The sequence below is a fragment of the Chenopodium album genome, chromosome 5, assembly GCF_948465745.1.
Source record: "Chenopodium album chromosome 5, dcCheAlbu1.1, whole genome shotgun sequence".
NCBI lineage: Eukaryota > Viridiplantae > Streptophyta > Magnoliopsida > Caryophyllales > Amaranthaceae > Chenopodium > Chenopodium album.
The window spans coordinates 64967738-64993470 of NC_137838.1; the positions used below are offsets into that span (position 1 = coordinate 64967738).

General features: G+C 35.0%; 2 protein-coding genes and 1 pseudogene across 2 annotated transcripts; 1 reads left to right on the forward strand and 2 right to left on the reverse strand.

Annotated features, from left to right (window-relative positions):
* The first annotated feature begins 3161 nt into the window (after positions 1-3161).
* Positions 3162-7403, forward strand: LOC145630864 (tubulin alpha-5 chain-like). Its single transcript, XM_081683000.1, has 5 exons — positions 3162-3522; positions 5264-5478; positions 5573-5772; positions 5851-6359; positions 6759-7403. Exons 1-5 carry the CDS (start codon positions 3410-3412, stop codon positions 7066-7068), a joined length of 1347 nt encoding a protein of 448 aa, XP_081539126.1. The 5' UTR covers positions 3162-3409; the 3' UTR covers positions 7069-7403.
* Positions 7404-9584: 2181 nt separating this feature from the next.
* Positions 9585-10982, reverse strand: LOC145630865 (ethylene-responsive transcription factor ERN1 pseudogene; annotated as a pseudogene).
* Positions 10983-12657: 1675 nt separating this feature from the next.
* On the reverse strand, positions 12658-22590 carry LOC145632170 (uncharacterized). The gene is made up of 20 exons (XM_081684474.1): positions 21204-22590; positions 20886-21089; positions 18978-19082; positions 18747-18812; positions 18502-18666; positions 18292-18366; positions 18024-18178; positions 17571-17706; positions 17348-17417; positions 17140-17267; positions 16962-17018; positions 16148-16333; positions 15932-16024; positions 15246-15331; positions 15091-15157; positions 14945-15011; positions 14726-14862; positions 13982-14073; positions 13693-13759; positions 12658-13251 (listed from the first exon to the last, which is right to left on the reverse strand). The coding sequence occupies exons 1-20, from the start codon at positions 22431-22433 to the stop codon at positions 13087-13089; spliced, it is 3351 nt and encodes a 1116-aa protein (XP_081540600.1). The 5' UTR covers positions 22434-22590; the 3' UTR covers positions 12658-13086.
* Positions 22591-25733: the final 3143 nt, after the last annotated feature.

Below are 25733 nucleotides of genomic sequence, written 5' to 3' on the forward strand. Positions count from 1 at the left end.
CCAAACTTAGGTTTGATGGAGTGTTAGAATAATTTATAAAATTATTCGAATCACTTTCCAAAATATGGTCTCATTTCAAAATGAAAGTTAAGGTGAGACCTATATTTTTAATTTGAAGCCCCCAAGCGTAGACTTTAGGTGGATTTTGGAATTCATTTATACATATGCTAGGGGACGTTTCTCATGTTTATTTAAGGCCCCAAGATTTGTATTTTCGATCTGCTGAATATTGCATATGTTTATCATAAATTTTTTGATCAAGTAACATAATTAATTATCTTGGTCAAATAATAGGAAGTGGTATTCTTCCCTTTGTCATTTAAAGTTATTAAGATGGTTCGCAATAAGCTTTGCATGACATTGATTTTGCAGCATAAATAGCGTGTTCAAGTCTGTAAATAAAGAGAAATAGGGATGTCCTGGCTTTTTTAAGCCCCCAACTTGAGGCAAAGAGCGAAAAAATTATACTATTTTCGAGTATTTTAGTTGTTAAATGGGAGGGATCATCCCGACTTACCCCCTAAAAAATAGAACAAGATAGACGTACTTGAAAATATATTTTTATTCATTAATTAATGAGAGTACAAAATAAGTAGATTCGACAGCATGAATCTCTTAGTCTATCATAAAAAAAACAAAGGAAAGAAACAAAACAAGACCTAGGGTGCTACATCTTGAATTGTTGACAACTTCTTGAGATTGCGTCTTCGAGCTTTGTCCATTTCCGACATAGGTGAAATGCTCTTTAAAAATCAAGTCCATCTATATGATTCATGGTTTCATTCATCAAGTCCCTTTCAATTAATGTTCCCACAGTATAAACCTTTCGAAATGTGTATAAATCAAGGTATTGTAAATGATACTTGTATGGTGGAGACATATTGTCTATGAACTTTAGGACAAGTTCATGATCCGTAGGTATTTATGAAAGAAGAGCAACCTTTGATCGCCACCTGGAAAAGAGGCCAATGAAGCTTTCTTCTCCCCTTTGCTTAAGCAATTCAAGATCACGCAAGGTAGTTGTGAGCTCGATGTTATCTCCATATTGGGTTAAAAACGCTTTTATCACTCCAAGTGGAAGCTTGTTATGCATCGAGGTTATAAAACCATGATCTAGCAGTTGGGTCCAATGAAAGAGGAAAAGTACATGCATATAGACTTTTCTCAACCCTTTTCAATGCTATAATTCCAATAAAGCTCATTAAGTGAGAACTAGGATTGTCCATAACCTTAAAGGTTGTTAAATCCGTAGTCAAGAACTTTTTTGGAAGAGTCTTGCCACTAGGTTGTGGTGCAAGCTCATAATTGAAGTACTTAGTCCCTGAGCTAGCTCGAAGGACAAGTTTCTCCAAGGCCTCTAGTCTTTCGGCTCTTTTTTTTTTCTTGCAGAATATTTTCTTTTTCTTCCTTTGCTTTTATTTTAGCCTTTTCTGCTTTTTTTATGAGCCTTCATTTGGGCTTCTTCTTCTCGTAGGGCCTTTAGGCTTTGGAGTTCCTCTCTAAGTTTCTCCAATGCTGCTTTGTCACCCATGATTGGACTAGTATGCAAATGTGGAAGATGATCTAGTAATGTATATCACGAGAAATTGAGCGCGTTCACTAACAATAGGCAGCATGTTCATGGAATCAAGTTCTTCCCAAATAGCATTCATGCAAGTGTAATATTCATTCACAGGCGTGGAATCTTGTTTAGTTTCAAATAATTCTTTGCTAAGCTTATATTTTCTAGATCCATTAGTCAAAGAAAAATGTTTCTCTATATTCATCTAGATTTCTCTAGCAAAAGTCATAAACATAATGAATTACTTAATAGAAGGAGAAACATTGTTAGTGATCTAGGCTATTACCATGTCATTGCAGGTATTCCATAGCTTTGAGTTCATCATCAGTAGGTTTGAGCATCGTTCCCATCACAAATTATATTCTAGCTTGTGTTTTGATGAGAGGTTGATCTCCATAGATCTGCGCCATGATTTGTAATCACTGGAACCTTAAAGTTTGTCCACCTGAACAGATGTAGCACTGTCTGAGGGATGAATAAGAAATAGAGGATTTAACATATCCTGGAAGGAAATTCGACCTCCAGTCATTGCAGAAAGATAAGAGGAAGAAGAAGAGAGAAGAAGAGAGGAAAGCAAAAGAGAGAATAGAAGAAATAGAGAAGAAACATAAAATTTTCTTGGATCAATCAAAAATTTCAGAAGATCAGAAGGAAAATTAGCAATCAAGGAATATCAGTAATCCAACACTGCATTAATTGGCTATGATACCATGATGATTAAATCAAATCATTATGCAATTATTCAATGCAGAGGATATTAGAGAGAATTCAGAGAGAAAGAGAGAGCATGATTAGATTGCTTGAATGAAAAGAAAATCCAGCTTACACCCTTATAGCATGTGCTCAGGGAATCTAGCAACAAACTTAGGACAGCTAATCATTCATACAATGAACCTGAAAAAACCGTTAAGGAAAAAGACAAAATAACAAAACAAAAAATATTCTTGAAAGTATGACATGGCAGCTGATATGGAAAGATTATGGTAATAATTTTATTACATTTCATTGTAGTTTAATTTTACTTTCTTTGTCCGTTAAAAATTGTCTTAATTGACCTTTATGGATCTTCTATTTTTATTTGACTTTCAATGATTTCCAAAACACATATTATAGGGTAAGGAAAGAGAGAGTATAAATTAAATTAAAAGTACCATCTTATGTTAAAGTATCAAATAAGGATAAAAAAAAAAGGGACAGAAATCCCATCCTAGTAATGCACATGAACGTTCAACCATCAGTGCAAAACCCAGCTGGAAGACCCTTGCCAGTTGCCACTCACCCTAACTACCTATCTGTTAGTCCCATTCAAGGCCACCTATTTAGTTTACAAACAATTTGAAAATTACTAGTAAAAATATTATTAACCCTTTCTAATCTATTTTAAAAATTGGAGACTACTATTTAAAACCCATGATTAAATCTCGTCTAAACTTACCTATTTACCTCTATAAAATGAAAACAAACCCGAATATGAATGAATGGTTAAAACATTTTTAACCGTTATAAACTCGACAACAACTCGTGAGTCGGGATTATATATTAATCATATAAATCAATAACAGTAGGTGAGCAGTAGTGCAGTTTACATCGCATCCTTTGTGTTATCTGTCATCTAAAAGAAACGCTGTCCTGTCTGTCAAAGTTGAACAGGGCACCTTCTTCTTCTTCTCTCTCCCAATCAACATAGACAACCAGATATTTATACATTAACAGCTATTATCAAAATACTCTCACAAAATAAAAATTAAAATTAAAAATAAAAATTAAAATTAAAAATAAAAAAGTGAGCTTAGACTTTAACAAGAAATTGATCGATCAACCAATTTCTGCTTCTGTTGTTGAGCAAAAATGAGGGAAGTGATCAACATTCACATTGGTCAAGCTGGAATTCAAGTGGGAAATTCTTGTTGGGAGCTTTTTTGCCTTGAACATGGAATTCAGCAAGATGGCATGATGCCCAGGTTTCTGTTTTTTTAATTTCTTGTTATAGTTATTTATAAATTGGTTTATTAATCAATTGAACAATTTTTTGATGTTTATTTTGCATTTGATGAAATGGGTTTGTTTATATTTTCCTTGATTATAATTAGATAATTGCTTTTGAGTTGGATTTTGAGATTAATTGTTGGAATTATGATCTGAAGTTTCTAGTAATAGATGATCAAAAATTTATGTTTGAAATTTCTCGATCTTTTTTTTTTTTTTTTTGAGATATTTAGTTTGACTAATTTAGTTCTCATAAAGTAAATGGCAGTATGCTGATATGTTGCTGGAATGGCGCCAAATTTGACAAATTTTTTTTTTTTCCCTTTTGAGTAGATGAGGTGAGGCGGGGTAAATGTTAGTTTTCCATCCCCTTCTTCACCAAATATTTTCATATCTATCCCCACTTTAAAGGTGGGTCCAAAATTCAACACATCCCACCCTGACAAATATAAATCTAAAAGCATCTCGTCCCACCACCTACTTGGGTATTCATATCCACCTATTTCCTACCTTTTTGCCCTACCAACCGCCTAATCCTATCCCACCACCCGCCAAGTCCCAACCTTATAACTCCACAAAATTGTACATATCCTGTAAAATGTTATTTACGGAGTACCAAAAAAATTAAAATCAATAAAGAACAAAGTGTGCCGAACCAAAAAAATGGTTACAAACTTAATTGTCCAACAGGTATCAAAATCATTTGGTTTGTCTACCTCATTTGGAGTTAAAAATAAAAATAAAAAATCAAAACCAAATTCAATATAAAGATAAAATCCATTGTTAAATCTAGTTGTTCTTTTTTTTTTGTTCTTTCAAAAAAAAAATTATTCAATTTTTGTAAGTGTGTACAACTTAAGATCCAATCTCGCCCCACCACCTATGGCGGATACAATCACCACCCTTAAACTCTAGATCCACCCCCGCCCCAATGGGGGAGGGGGATGGGGAGGCTCTCCTATTTGGCTATTTGAACCGCTCCGCTGGCATCCTCACTTTTGATTTTAATGCTAATTTGTGTAGATTTTGTTAGTCTTGAAGGGATGGTAGGATATAATCAAGGTTGCACCGGTGCACCCTCTATATGCCAAATATATAACATTTTGTTTTTTCTCAATTCTTCCTAATGTCTCTCAAATATTTCTTGCTAATTTGAAGTCATTATAATCAAAGGGAGAGAAATGGTGTCAATGAGGAACTGAATGAATTATTTAGGATAGTAATTTGTGTGATTGTTGTAGTTATATGCTTCACATAGATATAGTTAAAGAGTGAATTATAGCTTGTTTACAATATCTACTTTAGTATTATAGTATAGTGTATGATGCTAATGACCCGGAGGTAGAGCACTCAATGAATAAAATATTTTACTAGCATGCAAAACTAGATTACAGATTATGCTGTCTGCATTGCTACAAATTAGTCAGTGTTCTTAATTAGATCCAAGTTAATTAATTGTTGAACATAAGTGATGAACTACGATTGAAAGGATGGCGTTAATATCTTCATGGAATGAATGACTTGTCAAGGTGATCATGTAGTGTATTTGTACTTCTTAGATATCTGATTGTGATGAAACATTTTGTTCCTTATATCATCAGCAAAACTTGTATGATTTGGTATGATTTTCTCAAGCAGATGATCAATCCTGGAATCAACACAGTAATTTCCAAGTTTTGTTTTGTGTCTAATTTTTTCCTTATTCATTTCTTTCAGTGACACATCTGTAGGTGTTGAAAGTGATTCGTTTAATACCTTCTTCAACGAGACTAGCTCTGGAAAGCATGTGCCTAGAGCTGTGTTTATCGATTTGGAACCAACTGTGATCGATGAAATACGGACAGGGCCATATAGGCAACTTTTCCATCCAGAACAGCTCCTCACAGGGAAAGAAGATGCTGCCAACAACTTTGCTCGTGGACATTATACAGGTTGCTGGATTATTTTTAAGCAAGATGTCAAACTTGCTACTTTATGTTACACTCTTCATTTATTAAATGAATTGTTAATTTTCCTGTCTTGCAGTTGGAAAGGATATGGTTGATTTGTGCCTTGACCGGATAAGGAAATTGGCCGACAGTTGCACTGGGTTGCAAGGCTTCTTGGTATTTAATGCTGTTGGTGGGGGCACAGGTTCTGGTTTTGGGTCATTGCTTCTAGAGCGCTTGTCTGTAGAGTATGGGAAAAAGTCAAAACTGGCATTTTCAATTTACCCTTCTCCTCAGGTACGTGATTTATAATCTGACTTCTCCTGTTCATGTAATGAAAGCTTGAAAATCATGGTGTTACTTTTCAATGTTTAGGTATCAACAGCAGTTGTCGAACCTTACAACAGTGTCCTCGCCACTCATTCTCTCCTGGAGCACACTGATGTTGCCGTGCTTTTAGACAATGAAGCAATCTATGATATATGCAAGAAATCCCTAAGCATTGAGAGGCCTACATATACCAATTTGAACCGTTTAATATCCCAAGTAGTATCTTCATTAACAACTTCTTTAAGGTTTGATGGAGCCATTAATGTGGATATTACAGAGTTCCAAACTAACCTTGTTCCATATCCTCGAATTCACTTCATGTTATCATCCTATGCCCCTGTTATATCTGCTGAAAAGGCTTACCATGAGCAGCTTTCAGTACCTGAGATCACAACGGCTGTATTTGAGCCTTCAAGCATGATGGCTAAGTGTGACCCAAGACACGGAAAGTACATGGCTGCCTGTTTGATGTACCGTGGTGATGTTGTTCCCAAAGACGTCAATTCTGCTGTTGGCACTATCAAGAGCAAGAGAACAGTTCAATTTGTTGATTGGTAAGTTTAGTATTGCATCTAAAGAGTCTATGTCTAATAGTATCAATTTAGGTTACCAAAACCACATTAGTGTACATATTAATTGTGCTCAACTGATATCGTTTTGCAATTAGTAAAGCAGATTGTGTAATGCCGTTCACTGGAAAGGGATGGGGGAATGGATACAGCTGCAAGCCATTTTGGCTTCTTATTTCTTCAACGTGAAAAAATTAGTAAAATACTGTTTCGGATCAGAATTAATTATGTTCTGTAAAATCAGATCAAGAGAACAAATTGAGGGCTAGTTTTGTAAAAAGATTTTGATCAAAACTTGCATCATATTGTGGCTAGCCTTTGGCTTATTGTTCAAATAATGAAGGCTCTTTTTTATTAATAGTCTTGATTTTAAACATGTTACAGGTGCCCTACTGGTTTCAAGTGTGGAATCAACTACGAACCACCAACAGTAGTACCGGGTGGTGATCTTGCCAAGGTGCAGCGTGCAGTCTGCATGATCAGCAACAATACTGCAGTGGCAGAAGTTTTCTCCAGAATTGACCATAAATTTGACCTTATGTATGCCAAGAGAGCATTTGTGCACTGGTATGTTGGCGAAGGTATGGAAGAAGGTGAGTTTTCAGAAGCTCGAGAGGACCTAGCAGCTCTTGAGAAAGACTATGAGGAGGTTGGGGCTGAGGGCAGTAATGAAGAGGAGGAAGAAGAGTACTAAGGTGGTGGCATCACAATCACAGGGTCAATGTTAGCAATTTCATCTCTGGTTTCTAGTACCCTTTTTTGCAGTATATTTATTGTAATTTTTTTCTGGTGGATAATTGATTTTCGAGTGAAATTCCTGTGTAAATTTATCATTCAAGTGGCATCGATCTGCTATATACGTTGTTGTTTAGGGACTGGGATTTTGAAAAATGTACATCCTTTCCACATTGTGTAAAAATCTAAAATTATAGCCTGATGTCCAATTTCTACTTCTTTTTCTTTTTTTTCTCACAATACACTCAGTACTTACTGTATTATTGAACTAAGATGGTTCAAACATTTAGAACATCCCAAAACTTGTCTGAATCGGGATCTAAATATCTATACGGATCCAATGTATTACTGGTTTTTGTTGCGGCTTTGTAGAGCAAAAGATGATTTATATCGTGACCATTGCATCCACTTTATTTGTTGCATTTCATAGTACAACTTGTATTTGTGAAAGATTTCGCATTTTTTTCAAATAAGGCCTCATTATTTGATAATTAGCGGATAGCAGAAAGCTGATTGCATTAGTTGATCTAGCTAACAGCAATAAGTGATTAAGTGGTTTGATAGAATTTTGGTTAATTTTACTAGCAAGTGAAGAAGTGCTAGTGAATAAGTGATGGCCCAAAACACAGTAGGTTGATGTAGCTCACTTCTTGGCATCCTTCCTAATGATGTTCATCAGTGCATGTACCATGCATATAAATAAGATAAACAAGCATCAATAGGTATAACATAAGAGCAAAAGAATTATTATAAAGGGGCATAAATGTGACTAATAATGTATTTATCATCTACCCTAGACTTGTCAATTTAGGTTTTTGGGTCAGGTTCAATTCAGGTCATGTCGAGATAATATAGTTAGGGCCACACCAACTTCAAATGACAAATTGTTTAGTTCGATTTCGGGTCAAATAAGGTAATGAAAATTTGGGTACCAAGTATTTAAAGGGATAAAATCATTATTAGAGGTGCCAAAACCGTACCACACCCGACCCGAAACGACCTGATTCGAAATCGAATCGAAAAATATTTGAAATTTATTTCGATTCATGTAGACATAAATTTAACATGACTCGAATTTAAAAATAAATCTGACCTCACTGAATTCGATCCGAACATCCAAAGTGACACCTCTAGCATAACGGAGTTAAGGCATTAAGGATTAAGGTAAATATATTTTGTATCACTTTTCAATTCGGTGGAAGAGCCAGAATCTAGAATGTCAGATAATGTTTAAATAATAATAATGATTAGAAAAGAATAATTGACAAAGTTATGGAGGCCATTTATTATAATAGATATTTTCAACGAAGCCTATTCCCCTCATCAACCGTTAATGAATATTTCTGCCTCTATTACGAGGGTGCCACTATCTCACGTCTTAGCTTACTTATATTGTTAGTCTTAGGAATTAAAATAGCAAAATATTCATTGTTTTGGGTCATTATTACACATATAATATGATGAACATGATTGTTTCAATTTCAAACAATTAAAATTAGTCACAAAGTTATACATGCCATGTTGCCACATAACTTGTATTTTTTATATATATGTTTCTTTTTTATGCGATATTTTTTATATATGTTCATGCATGGTAGCAAACATCATTACATGTATGTGTATAAAGATTATAAGTCCAACGAATAATTCATTGTCAATCTGAGGAAAATCTAATTCATAGCGACATAAGAAATAAAGGCGTTGATAAATCTAACTGGCTTGTGAACAATTTAATCTTGAATTCTTAATACTATATAATTGTTAGGAACTAACTTGCCTCTAGAAGTTTGTGTGTTAGGCTCGACATTTTTTTTTACTATTGTATCTTACATAATATGAACTTTAATGTGAATCAATACTCTCTTTGTCTCAATTTAGTTGTTAGTCTTGTCACACCTTCCTTATAAAGTCATTTATAGTTAGTTGACACACGTCTTCTTCTTTCTTTTTTTTTTCCTTCGTAGTAGTATGGGTATGATAATAAAAGTAAACAACAAAAATTTAAATATGAAATTGCTGTTATATACTTCGTATTAAGCTTTAATCAATTTTACTCAAGTGGAGATTTCAAGGTAAGTGAACTTGAGAGTTGAGATTAATGTTTGAAAAAGTTTGAGTTTTGGCTCGAGCTTGATTACTCAAAGTTATTTCCTAGAAGATTTGGTTCAAACTCAGTCTTAGTCAATTAGGCTTGTAAAGTCCCTGATAAGAAACCAATAGTTTATGTAGCACCCAACAACCAAGGAGGCCACTCGTTCATGTTTCAAGACTAATACCAACCAAACACGCTTAATTAACTATAAAGTGTGATTTGTACATCATGCCTCTTAAAACTAAGATGCACTTTTGTTGTACATCAAATCCTTTTTAATTTTTAAAGCAAAGCATGGGATCGAATTACAATTACAAAAAAGAATAAAGGACTTGCTAATACAATGAACTAATGAATAAACCATTTATGTAACCCTTTCATCATTGACATTAATTATTATAGAGTACACAAGTATGAAAATGTGTATACATATGTAGATACAATACAATCACGCAAGAGATTAGGAGAGGACAAATTCCATCTCTCTTAAAACTCCTCGTCAATAAATTTCCAACAAGCTTAAAGTTGATCCATTCCTAATACTTAACCAAGACCAAAATAGGTAAGAAAAAAAAAAAAAAAAACTAAAACAAGATTGATAAGATCAAAGCCAAAGAGTGTTTTCTTTTAACTCTTTTGGCTTTCACCCCTCTCAACTAGCAAAGTTGAGGTGTTTTGGCTAATCAACCAAGGAAGGCATGAACAAAAAGGCGAAAATGGACTATCAAATTGAGCAAAAAGATGAATAAAGTGGAGGAAGATCCCAAAGGGATTCAATAGGATCATGTACAAAATCGATGAACTCGTGTAGTCCATTACTACTCGCGTTGTAGTAGGATGCTGAGACATCCTTCTCCATTTTAATCTTCTCCATCTCAAACAATTCCACGCCCATTTCTTGTGGAAGTGATACATTTTTAGGCATCTCCGACGTCTCTTGGCTTTGGTTTTGGCAGCTTAGACTTAGAGGTAGCTTTAGCAAGCTAGAATTTATGTCACAACCTCCAGGGTTACCACATTGGAATAACGTCGAGTAATCAACTAGCTCGTAGTTTCCAACAAACCCATTCATTTGAGGCCTATATACATCACCATTATACACCCTATTTTGATGTAAACCTTGTGTTTGTGCAACAAAATTATCAAGATTTTTATACCCAAAATTACCCTGAAATTGGGCTATACTACTATTAGTACTAGCTAAGTTAAAAGGGTCTGAAAAGGCGGTGTTAGTAGTGCTTGAGGGAAATGCAACCGAATTGGTAGTTAAGGGTGTAACTAAAGTATTAGCAACTTGATGATCATCAACATTGCTTGATTTTTGGGACTCTAGTTTTTTGTTTTTGAGGAGGTTTTTAATCCTAGATGCAACAGGGGAGTTAGGAGAAACATGAGTGACAACAAAATTGGTTCGAGTGTTTGACCCTCGAAGCAGGCAGGCTGCTTCATCGTAGGCACGAGCAGCTGCCTCCGCGGTCTCAAAGGTGCCTAGCCACATTCTAATCTTTTGGGTTGTATCTTTGATCTCGGCCACCCATCTCCCACTCGGCCTTTGCCTTACCCCTACAAATTTATTGCTTCTATTCGCGCTACTTGATGATTTCTTTGATTTTCCTTTGAGCTTTGTGACTTTGTTTATTGGTATCACACTTTTCCCTCCCATTTGACCAATGAAGTCTTGTTGGAATTGTATCTCCATAGAAATATTCGAGTTTCTTAAACACGCGCTCTCTTTCTCTAATCAAAGGGCTCGAGTTAAGCGAAAATTGAACATAGGTAAGGAAGACATGAAGGGATGAATTTAAAGGGGGTTGAAAGAAATGGAGGGAATGGAAGTTAACTAAGAATGGTCATTTTCATGTAAGTTAGAATTAGTGGGGGAGTTGTCAACATGTCTTTCATTCAATTCAAATATTTGGTACTTAAAATATTTTGTGCTCTTCGTGAGAATGTATTGTTTTATAAAAAAAAGATATGCTAAGCTGACTATCTTCGTTGAAATCGTTATCGTTTCTAGTTTAGACTAATTGTTTTTGTTACAAATGATGTATTACTGCTACAGATGTCTTTGTCCTAATCTAAGTAAAATGACTAAAATACCCTCTAACAACCATTAACAAGGTTTAATGATTGTATTAATATGTCATCCTTCTGTAGATTAATTGTATTCATCTTCTTCTAGTAGGGATCATCTTTGGGGACCATGAGTATTCATGTTAATTAGCTTATTCTATATCTAGATATGTTATAGATATATTATCATCGTTATAAAAATATATTAAAAACACACTTAAATGCCAATAATTTAATTTGTAATTCAACTCATTATAAGAATTTAAAAGTTCACATACTTTATCACTATTCTCTGTAGAGAACCTTAACATATTCGATTACAAGTCTTGCATACCACCTGCAAAACTTCATTCAGATAGCTAGCATTCACTTGAATTTAAAGCTTTTCGATTTCAGATAATTCCAAGTAAAAAATTGACATATATGACTCATTCATCTTTAAGTTTTAGTAAAAAAAAATTTACAATTAATTTCCAAGTACAAATTTATCAATTGTTTCAAAAACAGAATCTATGAATTTCAATATCATATCCTACTGTCTACTCAGTCTATTCTGTAGTCATTAGGAACCAGTATTGGCATATTGCCATTACTAAATGGCTACCATAATATCCTCCATGTGACCATGTCTTTACAAAATATAAGTTCACAAAACCACAATGTAGTCCTTTTTTTTTAAAAAAAAAATTGTTAACGTAATTTAGTAGACAGATTGTGGATTTCAAGGGTAAATCGAGTGGGTGCAAGGTGTAGTTGTAATTTGTAAACCAACTTGGCTCGAATAAAGTTTCCCGCATTTGTCATTTATTTTATCGGTTATTTTGTAGTGTAGTTTGTTGTAATGCTGTGTTTTCTTTGCTTCTTGTTTGTTTGTTGTATCATTTGTAGTTTTAAAAAAAAAAAAACTATTTAATACCCTACGTTTTTAAATACTTGCTCCACTTCCTTTTTCATCCGATTATAAATTTTTGCTTCATTTCTTATTTGAAAATCTTTTACAATATTTAATTCATTTCTCATCCAGTAGACCCAACATAAATCATATTTTATTAATTTTATATTCTCTCCTCTAATTCTCTCAACTACTTTTGTTTTTTACAACTTTTTATTCTCCCCCACCCTTCTACGTCCATATTTTATTATTTTCTCCGATTTCTCCTAAAACTCCGAGCATGAAGATATAGAGCAAGTATTTAAATACGGAGGGAGTACTAATCTTTTAAGGGACGGAGAATAACATAACACAAACATGTTATACTTCCTAGTTTCCTGGGTTGAGCAACAAGAAGAGCAAATACACAATTGAATTCTTTTTGTTATAGTTTTTTAATTTATTAACACATACAACAGCATGGAACCATTATAAAATACAGAATTAAGATATCGAGCAAACCTCAAACAATGAATAAATACACGATACACCCCAAAAATGAAGTTGGTTACTGCAGAGACAAAGACCCCAAAATTGCTACAAAATTGATTCACAAAATTTTTTTCAAACTGTCAAGAAATTGAACGCTATTAGACAACATATATATGACCTCACACTCTTCTATTTCCTTTTCATCTGTTGTAACTTAAGATCACAGCAAGATAACTGATTACAGACAACTCATAATATACACATTGTACACTGATATCTGATCTTCCCCAACCAAGACAACCACATTGACCAACAACGTGCCACCAGCAAAAATTACGATCGAGGTTATTATATATGCTATGAAAAAAGAATAATGAAATAGAAGACAATAGACCTGCTCACATCTTGAGCAGGCTTCCACATAGAGATGAAACAAACGACACATGAAACTATTGGGAGAGAATTGACTGCAAGGCCAACACCTGCTGAGGTTGAAGGGATGACCAGGTCGATGCAAGAGTAGAGGGCGGTAGGGTTTGTTGAAGTTGCCTTAATAAATTGACCATTCGGCTTGCAGTTTGCTCTGTTGCAAGATCTTTACCCGCACACAAGACCTAGAAGCACCATAAGTGAGCAAAAGTTTAGTGGAACAAATCAGAGACGCAAGATATTACCAGTTTTTTGCAGATATAAATTAGAGAACCACTTAGTTTACACAATAACTATCAGCAAGAGATTAGAAGGTGTGTAATGGGTTAAAGGTACGCAAATTAAGAAAACATGCCAAAGTTCCCACTTTTCTCTAAGGCAAACACAGAGGAACATGTGATGTATGCAGGTACTCAAGAGATAACCCCAGTGTACCTCATATATGCTATCCAAGTTTAAATCTCACTTATTTACAGGTAAGAATTATAGCTTAACAAAATGCTGATATAGTATTAAAATAAATAAATGAAGCATGAATTGAGACTTTACTGCCCCATAAAATGGTAGTTCAAGTTAAAGTAGCATTCATGAGATAAAAAAAATTCACATCTGACAGTAAGGTGTACCTCAGCAAATACTGCTACTATTTTGGACAAGTACTGATTGTTCGGTCCTAACAAATCTCCATCAGACCTGCAGAGAACACAATTGCAAATGTTATAACAAAGAAATCATGTGAAACAGTGATTCAAATACAAACCTAAACATAAATCAATTTACAACAACCCCTACATCCCTTTATCCATAACTCCAACAAAAGATTAAAAAAAAAATCCCATTACAATTCTTAAAGTTTTAAAGTGAGAAGGAATGAGAGCAAGTTTCGCATAATAACATGCATTTAAAGCACTTTACCTCTCAACCATAGAACAAAGTTGATCATGTACAACCTTGGCTTCAATTAGATCTCCTTTAATCGGCAAGCAATTTAACCACATAGGAACAACCTGTCAAGTCAGATAAATATATATATGTTAAAAGGGTGAAAATCAAACAAGGGAAATATAATTACTCCCTCCGTCAACTATAGTTTGCCTCTTTAGGTGGAGTTTGGAAGTGTAGCAAGTGACAGTTACTTTATTAAAAAGGTAGAAGTGATGAGAGATGGTGGGAAATTCTTTAAATTGAATGAGTACGAAGCCTAAATTTTTAGTAGTTTGAAAAAGGGAAAAAAAAAAATAGTGGGTCCTTAACTCCTTGCCAAATAAAAGAAACGGGCAAACTATATTGATAGAAACTACAAACTCGTTCCATCATCATCATTTTTTGTTTTTAGTTTTTTTTGTTTTTTGTTTCTTTGAAAACTAAAAACAAAAAAACTGAAATAGTGATGCCGAACGGACCCTAATTTGGATACATGTAGTATAATTATTGAAATAAGAAATACAAGTAAATAATTTTTTATTCATTCAAAATCCGACTGTCAGTTAAAAAGCTCCAATGGTCAGATTAAAATCACCATCATTAGAGAATTGAGGAGCCGACCCCACTTATGAGATTTTGGCTTCGATTGATTGATTGATTATAGAAATTGAGGGTCAAATACATTCAAATAAAAAAGATGAGCATAACATTAACAGATAGACACGTTCGAAATACCTGAGCAGCATCTATACTATCACGATGAAATTGGCATATCTTCCCAAGAGCTGAAACAGCATTGTCATATGCCATCACATTCTCTGCACGTGTAGCATTGGGATGCCTTATCACAGCATCCAATCTTGAAAGAGCCTCTGGATTTAATCCCAAACTACTTGTCAACAGATGATATTATGGAAATCCAAATTGTGAAGAGAAAACACAAGTAAATCACACCTCTAACAAGAGGCTTGAACACAGATCCACCAAACTCGGCACAAACACCAAGACCATAAACAGCCGCCTGCAGACAGAAAATTATATAACTAGAATGCCAAGTGCAACTCTAACAATTACACAACAGAAAAAGAATTTGCAGTCACCTGCCGAACATCAGAGTTGTCATCATTGCAAGCTTCCAAAAGGAAAGGAAGGAAGGTATCATAGTATCTGCATTACCAACACATGCAATAAATATATAAGATAAAGAGGCAAATAAAAGGATATAACAGTGAAAAATATCAGTTATAGTATCCACCTAAGTGCTGCTTCACGACAATGCTCCACAACATCATCAAAGATACAAATGGCAATTCTTCTTTCTTCTGTCGTTTTATCCTTGCCCTGCATGCCAATAAACCTAATTAATTCACCCTCAACGTGAAACAAAGCACAGATACACATTTGGATAGTTTGCATATTAAGAGAGAATGAAACATTACTAAGAATGCTCTAGTTCTGATGTAATACCCCAAACAATGGCAATTACTTTCATGATTCAATTTACATAAATTATATTAATTGTAATTAAATAAAAAGTGTTGAGAATATTAATGAGCATAAGGTCATCATATAACAAATCACCACAAAAGATAATCCTCAAAAAGGATTAAAGGAATTATCTGCAAACAGAAAGCTACTCCAAAACTAGAGCTAATACAATATGCAAAAATATTACATAGGATTAGTTGGCACTTGGCAGTACAATATAGCAAACACAGAATAACAACTAGTTTATCTTATATCCAGCAACTTAAATTTTTGACAGACACAGGAACTCAATCAACACATTTGGCACAAAAAAATACCTACAGTGAGCCACATAACTCTATGAAAACAATGACTGTCTATAAAATTACATGTCTCAAAACCATAATACAGCAAAACCTAATAATTTTAATGTTACTTGAACAAAAAGTTGTTCCAGGGAGATAGAGAACCTACCCACATAGGTGTCAAGTATGACGAGAGCTCATCAAAGAAGGGCAAGAAAGATGCCTTGAACGTCTTGATTAAAGTGCCTAAGCAATCACCAATCTGGCTCAAACGTAAAATAAAAATTAATAGCATCAAAAAATTCTAAGTTAAAACCTAATAATAATAATAAAAAAATCAAACACATCTCAAAAAATCCAAGCCTACAATGCTTTTAATACTCACCTGATCAAAAAGTTCTTCTTCTTGCTCATTTTCTTCCGTAAGAATTTCTCCTTCTTCAGCATCAAAATCCTCAGCTTTAATCCTTTCTGCTCTCTCTGCCTTTCTGGAGGCGCTCGCTGTAATAACCTGCTTTATCTCATCTACTATAATTCTTACTTGGCTTTCATCCAGAAGTGTTCCAGATACCTAACAGAAAAATGGAGTTAGCTTTGCCACCAAATAGTTAAGGCAATCATAATATATTTAATAGGATGATTTTTGGCAAAATTATAAGCAGTAACATGCCAGAGTACCAAGGAATCTTAGATCAAACAATCTATACTAGATATTAGAAAGCGTATTCAAACAAGCTTAGGTGTCACGTGTCGCTCTCCTCATTTTAAGTCTTTTATTTCATGCGTTTAAAAACAAGGATTGTACAAGATTTGAACTCAAAACCTTAAGTAAAAGCTATGGTATAACCACAAAGATATTACAATAATACGAAGTACATGTTATTCTCTCAAAAGCATTCCTAAAAAAGCTTAGGTGTCACATGGTGCTCTCCTAATTTAATTGAAGCTTTTCTTTCATGTTGGATTGTAAAACATTTGAACCCACAACCTCAAGTTTAAAAACGAAAATGTTGACCACTAAACTATCACAGTATTACAACATTACATGTTATTCTTTTAAACTTAAACATAATAGTATTTGAATCATGGCAAGAATGCGATAACTCCAGGCATCGCCCAGTCCCAAAAAGTAGTTATTTGCTAATCAAAGCTTGAAAACTAGACATCAGCGCAAAATTTCACAGGCCTATGAGAGATACCTGAACACACTCATTAAGCGCATCAAGCATGTTTGAACAGATCTCCACTTCAGGTTCCTGCAAAATTAGTAGGATAACGAGGGTCAGATACAGATTCACCAGGGAGATGAAGGAATACATGCAAAATCAAGATCATCAATACTATAAACTAATCAAGGAAACAGAAAAAAATCATCACCTTGTGTAAAGCCTCTACCAAAGCAGGTATAATATAATCAGACAATTGCTTAACATAAGACTCGTTCCGACCTTGGGCCAACCCCTTCTCCACAGCTAACTTAGCAGAGCGCAGCAACTCTGGCATGGCTGTAAAACACAAAATTAAAGAGCACATCAAAGCTATAGCTAATAATCAAGAGCATAGAAGCAGCAAACAAGCCAAATACCTGACACTGCTGCCTTTCTAACTTCCTCGTGGAAATAAAATTTAAGAAGGGGAACCAATGTAGGAGCAACCTGCAAATTTTTATGAAATTTATCAACTCCAACCACCCATAGATTAAAAGGAACCAAGAAAAGGCAACAGGCCTTCAGCCCCAGATGATTTGCTACAGAGGATGCTAGCCTCAATCAACTGAGAAAAGACTATACAAAAGAATAAAATATGACCTGGTCAATCCACGGAAAGAAGCCTTCTTTTAGCTCGTCAGCATAGCAACACAACATGTTGCAAGCCGTAGCTTTCTCCTCAAGAACACTGGTCTTGATTCCAATCCTTTTGTCCCCGAGGGTGATGGTCTCAATGCTATAATTAAAGCATTAAAATCAGGTTGTACTTCTTATATGAAAGCAAAATGAACATGTGCATGGTTCATTTTTGTGGTGATAGAGACATATCATGAACCAAATATCAGTAAAAAAAAATCTAATTAAACAAGCATAGCCATAGAAGACTTAGTCTCTTCAACTCAATTAACAAAATCAGCATAAAAGAAGCACTACTGAATCTAAAACAGTTCCAATCAGTAAAAGCAATTATGAGTCCGTAAGAGGTTAATCCTAAAGAAAAGGTTGAACAGGCAGAAGATGAGAAGACAATCAAATCATAAAAGTCAAAATTACCTCTCGTCATCAGATTCATCAATATCAGCATCTGAATCTGCTGATGTGATTGTCACATCAGGCTTAAGTTGAGCAGAGTGAAGCAATGGAGGCATAACAACACTCATATAAGGAAGGAAATCTTGCCCCAGACATTTGCAAAGTCTTGCCCATGCCTGAAAAAATATTTGTATCCATTATCCGTGCACAAGAACAGCCGTTTGTTTATAGGAATCAGCTCAGAATATCAAAACTATTCAAAGATGTCAATGCAATTTTATAGCTAAACCTGAAGCATATAACTAGTTGTTGGATCATCAGCTTCCATTTGTGATCCTTGTAACTGCATCAGAACGTCCATGACCTATAACACAGAAAAGAACCATATATTAGCTTATACAGCAAATCATAAGTAATATATTCAGATGTATAGATCCTAACCAGTTATGACTAGTACAGTAACTGTTTCATAATAAGAGCAATTATGTTTTTAAAGTACCTGCTTAGCATCATCTCTAAACTTCTCTTTCCCAACAGCCATTCCAACCAAGCTTATACATTCCATCGACTTTGCACGTAGCATACGATTGGACTTGTCAGTTGCATTGACCAGTATAGCCTTAAGGTATGGCATAACAGCATCATAATACTTCTGGAAAAGCTCCTGCAAGTAGAGGTAATGTCAGAAAATACATCAAGGTCATCAACCCAATGATACCTCAAATGTTTGTAAACATAGGGTACCTGTGATGAATCAGCAACTGATGCTAATGCAGTCAAAGCCCCTTCCTGAACCATTTGCTTTCCATTCTGGATAACATAGCACAAAGACACTCAAAAACTACTTCAAAAACTACTTCAAAACATTAACTAAGAAGCAAAAATACAATAAATATATGATCCAATACTGACTGAAAAACAACCAGATGCATGCACAAAACAGAGTTAATATATCTGTGCAAGTGATGAAGGTACCTGCAAAAGGACGAGCAATTTGCTCACAATACCATCTAAGTATGGCGTCAAGATCTCTGGAGTGCAATTTTCACTGAAGTTCAACACAGCTGAAGCAGCATGTGCCTACCATACACAGCAAAAAGAAGATGAACAAAAAAAAAATCAAGATGCAAAATTTTTCATGAATTCACTAATTTTATAAAAACACAGAGAAGTAAGATGACTATGCATGAACATATAGAATCACCGAGTAGACAATACAGAAAAAGAGTGGAAGAAAGATGGCAGATTGTTTTAGCTCTCTGCTATTCAGAACCAGCCAATTCAATGAAACTGAATATAAGCAGATATTAACACTTCATAACAGGATCATTTTCAACAGATCTACAACATTAGAATACTGTGGGAGTTGGATTCCATTTCCCTCAAGGATCTCAGTCAACAAAGTTTGGCGAAAGAACAGCAATTCAAATACATAAAACAGGTAAAAGATCAAAAATATATCTGGAGAGGGATTGATTAGCACAAGAATTTAATGCCGTGCATATTGTAGAGGCAGCAACAATTCCACCAGGTGTAGTCACAAGTCAAAGGCTATTTTATCAAAAAGAAAAAATATTCAATTAACAGAAGTATTGCACGAGAGAAAACAAGAATTGATGAGTGGCAAAATGACATGAGTACATACATGAAATAAGTTCATAAACTTTAATAATCCCTTAACTAATGCATTTAACCCAATACTGTTAGAATCAAGATTCTACCTGGGCCAAGTGCAGTAGCCTCTAATTGAAGCTATTATGACTTAGACCTGATCAAATTCTATATGTAATGCTCATTTTCAATATTCAAGCACGCTAAAAAATCACTTTATTTTTGTGAATCTAGTAAGTAGTATTCAAAATTCAGTGACTATAAGTAACACAGACATTTTAAGGACATATGTCAAGTATCTCAAACATATGCAAAGCCAACATACCCCTACGACACACCTCTGAGAGACTGACCTGTGTATGTGATTTTATGGTGATGCCTCAATCAAGAATTGTAATATACTGCCTCCGCTTCATATTATTTGCAACTTTTGCCAAAAATGGATGCTACACGTTATTTGCTACAAATTTTTTTCCTTTCATTTTTAGGTCATCATTTCTCTCTATCTCTCTCCTCATCACATACATCCACATGTTTCTCTCCATTTTACACTCAAACAAATTTTGCCAAGCAGTCCGTACGGTCTTCAAAGTTGCAAAATAATATGAAACGGAGGTAATATTATTTTTGTAAGTATCAAACAAACATATTCAAATCAAATGATAAACATGTTATCGATAGTTCAATAGGTTTGACATGTATATTTTGTCTATATGGAGAAAATGTAACATAATTTTTTTAAAGTAATCATTTCTTTCTGTTTTATCCGACTAGTGTCTAGTGCCCAAGTCCATAAAAATGAAACAAGTAACTTTTATATACATCCAGTGTACAATAATTAATAATTTACTGTACTTCAAGGGTCTTTCTTATCAAATTTAGGGTCACTTTTACGATTTTTTTGATAACTTTTATCAATAAAGCATAAATACTCGTAACTTTTATTTATGTCAAGGTAACTTTTATTCATATGAGGGTAACTTTTTGCTCATTTTAGGGTAACTTTATAACTGATGTACATCCGATTTTTGTAAAAGTTAATGAAACTAGATTATATAACTTAAGTATACAATGTTTCAATTAACTCTGATGAGCTCAACCTCTAACCCAATTAGACACACATGCTTTGTCACAATAAGACAATTCCTTGCATCAAAAGATCAGCCACGTAAACCAAAAGGCAAGATAATAAACAAAGGTATTGGCTGAACACCGAAAAAATAAAAGCAATATTGTTAATTACTTGAAACAATGCCAATACAACAAAGCTACCTGGACACGAGGATTTTGGAAATCATCCATGGAAGATGCCAAAGCAGGCAAGACACGATTGTGATATTGCATTTGCAAATCTGGCCCCAAGTCCGTTGATAATTGACCGATTGCATTAATAGCAGCCCAACGCACACGAGGATGTGGGTCTTGAAACGAATTTAACACCATTGACACCACTTGCTCTAAATTCTTTATCATCACCTGTCAACTCAAATTGCAAAAGAAACTCAGTTATAACACTAAACTCCCAAAATCATTAAGTATGGCAAATTATAAAGGAAAACCCCCACTTATCGAAAGCTCGAAAGATAGTACCTTTGAGCAACCCTCTGCAATTTGAGCCAAACAAATCAATGCAGCATGATGCTTTTGCCATTCTGGAGCAGCCAGGTAAGCCGGCAACACCTCCGAAGCAACAGGAACAATGGTATTCCCTCCCAACGAAATCGACAACCTATCCAAACACTCCTGCGCAACACTATAATTACTAGACTCCCCGGCATCCTCGTCCTCGGTATCAGCCGTATGCCACACAGGATCATCCTCAATATCAAGCAACATCTTCATCAATATCCCAAACAACCTGTGAATAAACTGTGGCAACTTCCTCATCATACCCGGCGCCCTCTCCCTCGCCTCAGCAAGTGTAATCACAAACTCAATCGCCAAATGCCTCGTCCCTTCCTCAAGAGTCTCTGCCTCCGCAATCTGCAACATTGCCCCAACAACATCAACCAACTGCCTCCTCAAAAACCTCGGCTCGGTCCCGGCCAAATCAATCAACAACTCAAGCGCCTCCTGAGCAGTCGCCTCCTGCCCACAATTCAAAGCCTCCGTCAACGTCTGCATCATCGGAGGCAACAAATCCTGAAACCTATCGCGATCCGAAGCACTCGTTAAGCATTGTATGAAATTAATCGTAGCTCCAAGCGCAGCAATCCGAACCTCGGCACTCGAATTTCCACCCAAACATTGAAAAAACACATTATGAAGCGTATCCAAATGCGGAACCAATGTTTCCCCAATATATTGCGCCAATTGCGCAAAAATCAACAAAGCAGATTCTCGAAGCTTCGGATTATCCGAAGTAACACACTGAAACATAAACGGCAAAAGCTCAGGCCAACCATAATCAGGGATAATACCAGCAGCAAGCTCAGAAATAGTATCACACAACTTCTTCGAAATCGTCTTCGCATCTTCCCTCGGAACACAAGCAAGAAGAACAGATTTTAGGGTATTCTGAGTCGAACCACTGAGTTTCGGCCATAGAAACGAGTCATCCCGAGTCAAGAGCTTTCGAAGGAGAATCGCCGCCATAGCTCGAGCTTCAGGGTGAGGAGAAGACTGAAGAAGGTGCGCAAGCTTGAGGGAGAGAGCGTCGGGTTGATGCTGCTTGCAGAGATTGTAGAGGGTTTCGGATTGAGAACGTTGGTCGTTGTTTGTGGACATTAGTTGGGAAATTAGGGTTTCGAAATGGGATGGATCGGGGCCGAGAATCGCCGCCATTGAAGCGTGTTGGAACTGAGTCAACTCGGACGCCATTGATGGAGGTTTGGAGGTAGGAGAGGGTTGTTTGCGCCTCACAAATACTGGGGAAAATTAGGGTTTTTGGGGATAATTTTTGAGAGAGAGGGGGGAAAGAGAGAAGTGGAGGCGCTAAAAGGTTTGTGTGCTAGTCTCTTTCTCTCTCTTTTTTTTTTTAAAAATGAAATAGTGTAGTAATAATTGCTTTGTAAGTTGAATACAAAAAAAAAAAAAAAATAATTGCTTTGTAAGTTGGTATTATATTCTCGTACTCAACTAGGGAGCCAAGTGGAATGTTGAGGGAGAGAAAAAGGGGAAAGATTTTGGAGGGGATATAAGTCAATTACCATTGTTGTCCTTGGATTCGTACTATACATGGCCGTCATAGTTTGCTACTTAAAGTAAACATGGTTGTCATGCGGTTAACCCTCAAGGGTCTCAACAGATAGCTGTTACTCCCTTTGTCCCTAATTATTTGCCCCAAATTATAAATCTATTTTATTAAGGCTTTGGGCAAAAAATAATGCACATGGGTTGACACAAATATCAATGAGGAGAGAGATAGAGAGAGTGCAAGTGGGAAAACATGCCAAAAGTAGTATGGGATAATCTTTTGGGGACACCTTTAATAGGAAAGTAAAGCAAACAATTAGGGAAAGAGGGAGTATTTGTTAGCAAACATATACGGAGTAGAATACAAATATATACCACTACATGCATAATACGAAGTAAATGACAAATGGTAAGTATTTTGGGGGTAAATATTCAACATATAGGATGGTAAAAAGTAGTACTACATGTATAATAGTACACAAATAATGCAATTAAGACAACTTATACTTTAATGGTACATTATAAATGCATGATGGTACATAATGGTACAATGGTACATTATATGTACCACTGTAGAGTCCGCTTTTTTCTAAAAGCTTGTCAAATTTACATTTTTTCCCTCCTATATGCTTTATAAATGCATAGCACCTATGCGATGAGATACACCCTCGTCATGTTAGGGCACAATCATGAGACGCATTTACAATAAAGTCGAGGTGAGTAAAAATTTTGGGTATCCAATACTGTTTAACAACTGACAATTTTGAAATCAAGATAGGCAAAATTGGATATGATGATTTTGTTAGATAAGATAATTAAAAGTAAAAATATTGACTTGAAATAAACATTAATTACACCGGTCGACACGTAATTTTGACATATATTCCCAAATCAATATATTTTAAAGGGTTATCTAACACCCCCGAGCATTCGTTTGCAACGTTTGGGAAAAACTAGTGTTATGTGGCGACAACTTGGCATTATGCAGCTCAACAACTTACATGGGTAGCAAACACAAACAACCGTGCGGCTGGTCATTTGTAAGGTCATCAACAAGTGTTGCCACGTTGAGAGGAGAACACACATACTAGTGTCCACCAGTTGGTCACTAGTAAGTTCGTTGACAAGTATTGCCATGGTGAGAGGATACTTGTGCCTTAGGTAGAAGCCTTGATGACATTGGGAGTTGCATATTGTTGTGAGCATAGGTCGTCAGCAAATTCAATGGGTCTTTTTTACTATAATTCATTTCCAAGTCGTACGTAGGCATGTGACCTATGATTAGAAAATTCTTTATGTCTAGTTACTAATGCAATTTGAATCATTCTAATCCAATATGTAACTTGTTACCCAAAAGAATGCAAAAAAGTTGATTTTAGTACATTGCAATCTAATGTCAGTCTTCATTTGTACTTGACTTCATATTTGACGGACAAATAATGATCCTGTAAATGCTACATTCACTACTTATGCTTATATGATTCAAACCAAACACCCACGATCATATATTCTCCATTGAAAGACCTTGATTCAAGATAAATTTAAAAGATACCTAAAATAAAAGAAAATACAAACGTGGTGTTTTAGAGCGCTAAATAATGGACGAACAATCTAGGGAAATGAGACCCTTAATTCAACTTTAAAAACTAAACCAACATACCAACATAGCCATAGGCGGACATTAATTAGGGCTCAATGGGGCTTGGCCCCTAAAAGACTTTGGGGAAAAAAATGTACACTAAATAGTAGGTAACAGTAGAGACGGAGGGAAAGGGGTACAAGAGGGGACAACTATCCCCTCCACTTCTAATAAAAATCAGATTTTTTTTTTATTTTTAAAATATACTACTTCTGTTCTTGAAAGTTTGACTCACTTACTATTCATGTGATCAAAATAAATAAATTTGACCACATTTTATGATTTATACAATCAAAATAAATTAACAAGCTTGATCTTATGAGATTCTCCTAATGATAACATTTTCAAATATCAACCTTTTAAAATTTTTACTTATACACAACCGGAGTTATTAATGGTCAAATATATTCATTGGAGACCGTGCAAATGCAAAGTGAGTCGAACTTTCAGAAACGGAGGTAGTAGTAAAAATAAAAATTAAAGAGAAATACATATAAGGAGAAGGATGAGATAAGGAGGTTAAATTAATGAAAGAAAATGAAAGTTGGTGGCTACATAAGGAGGGAGAAGAGGAGATATGGTGCCTATTGTGAAAATGGAAACCAGTGGAATTCCTTAGGGTCCGCCTGGATTCCAAAAACTAATTAAGGGAGTAAAAAACAATGGGGCAAAAATTACAGATGGATTTGTTATGGGGTGATATTTACTTTTTCAAGAGTTTGGCATCTTTACTGGGTAAAAGCAAAACTTTCTTTCGCTTCATCCTCCATGGCAAGCCAAGCTTGAAATAGAGCTACACCATTGAACGGACCACCACATCAACCACCTTATAAATCCAATCCCACCACTACAAGAAATTTCATTTTTGACAATGAGAAAAATTGTAGTCAAAAATAATTTTAGCAACAAAAATACGTTTTTGGCAACAACATTGGGTTGTTATGGCAGATGCCATTACTAAAGGTATTTGCAACGACTTTTTTTTGTTGCGAAAAATCGAATATTGGCAACAACATATTTGTTTCCAAATATATGTTATTGTCATATCTAAATGTCAGGCTGATGTAGAAACTTATTATTAACAATAATAAAAATTGTTATGAAAAATAAATATTTAGCAACAAAATCTTTTGTGGCAAAAAACAAATTTTCGCAACGAGTGTTTTTGTTACCAAAAACACTTTTTGAAGTAGTGAACTTTTTTACATTCATTTATTTACACTATATTCCTGCTTGCACTTATATAGTTGTGCATGGTAAAACAAAACCTTTTTTTTTTGTTTTTATTTTTTTTTAAATTGTAAAAAATTAAAACAAAATATTTAACTACATATAATTAGTATCAA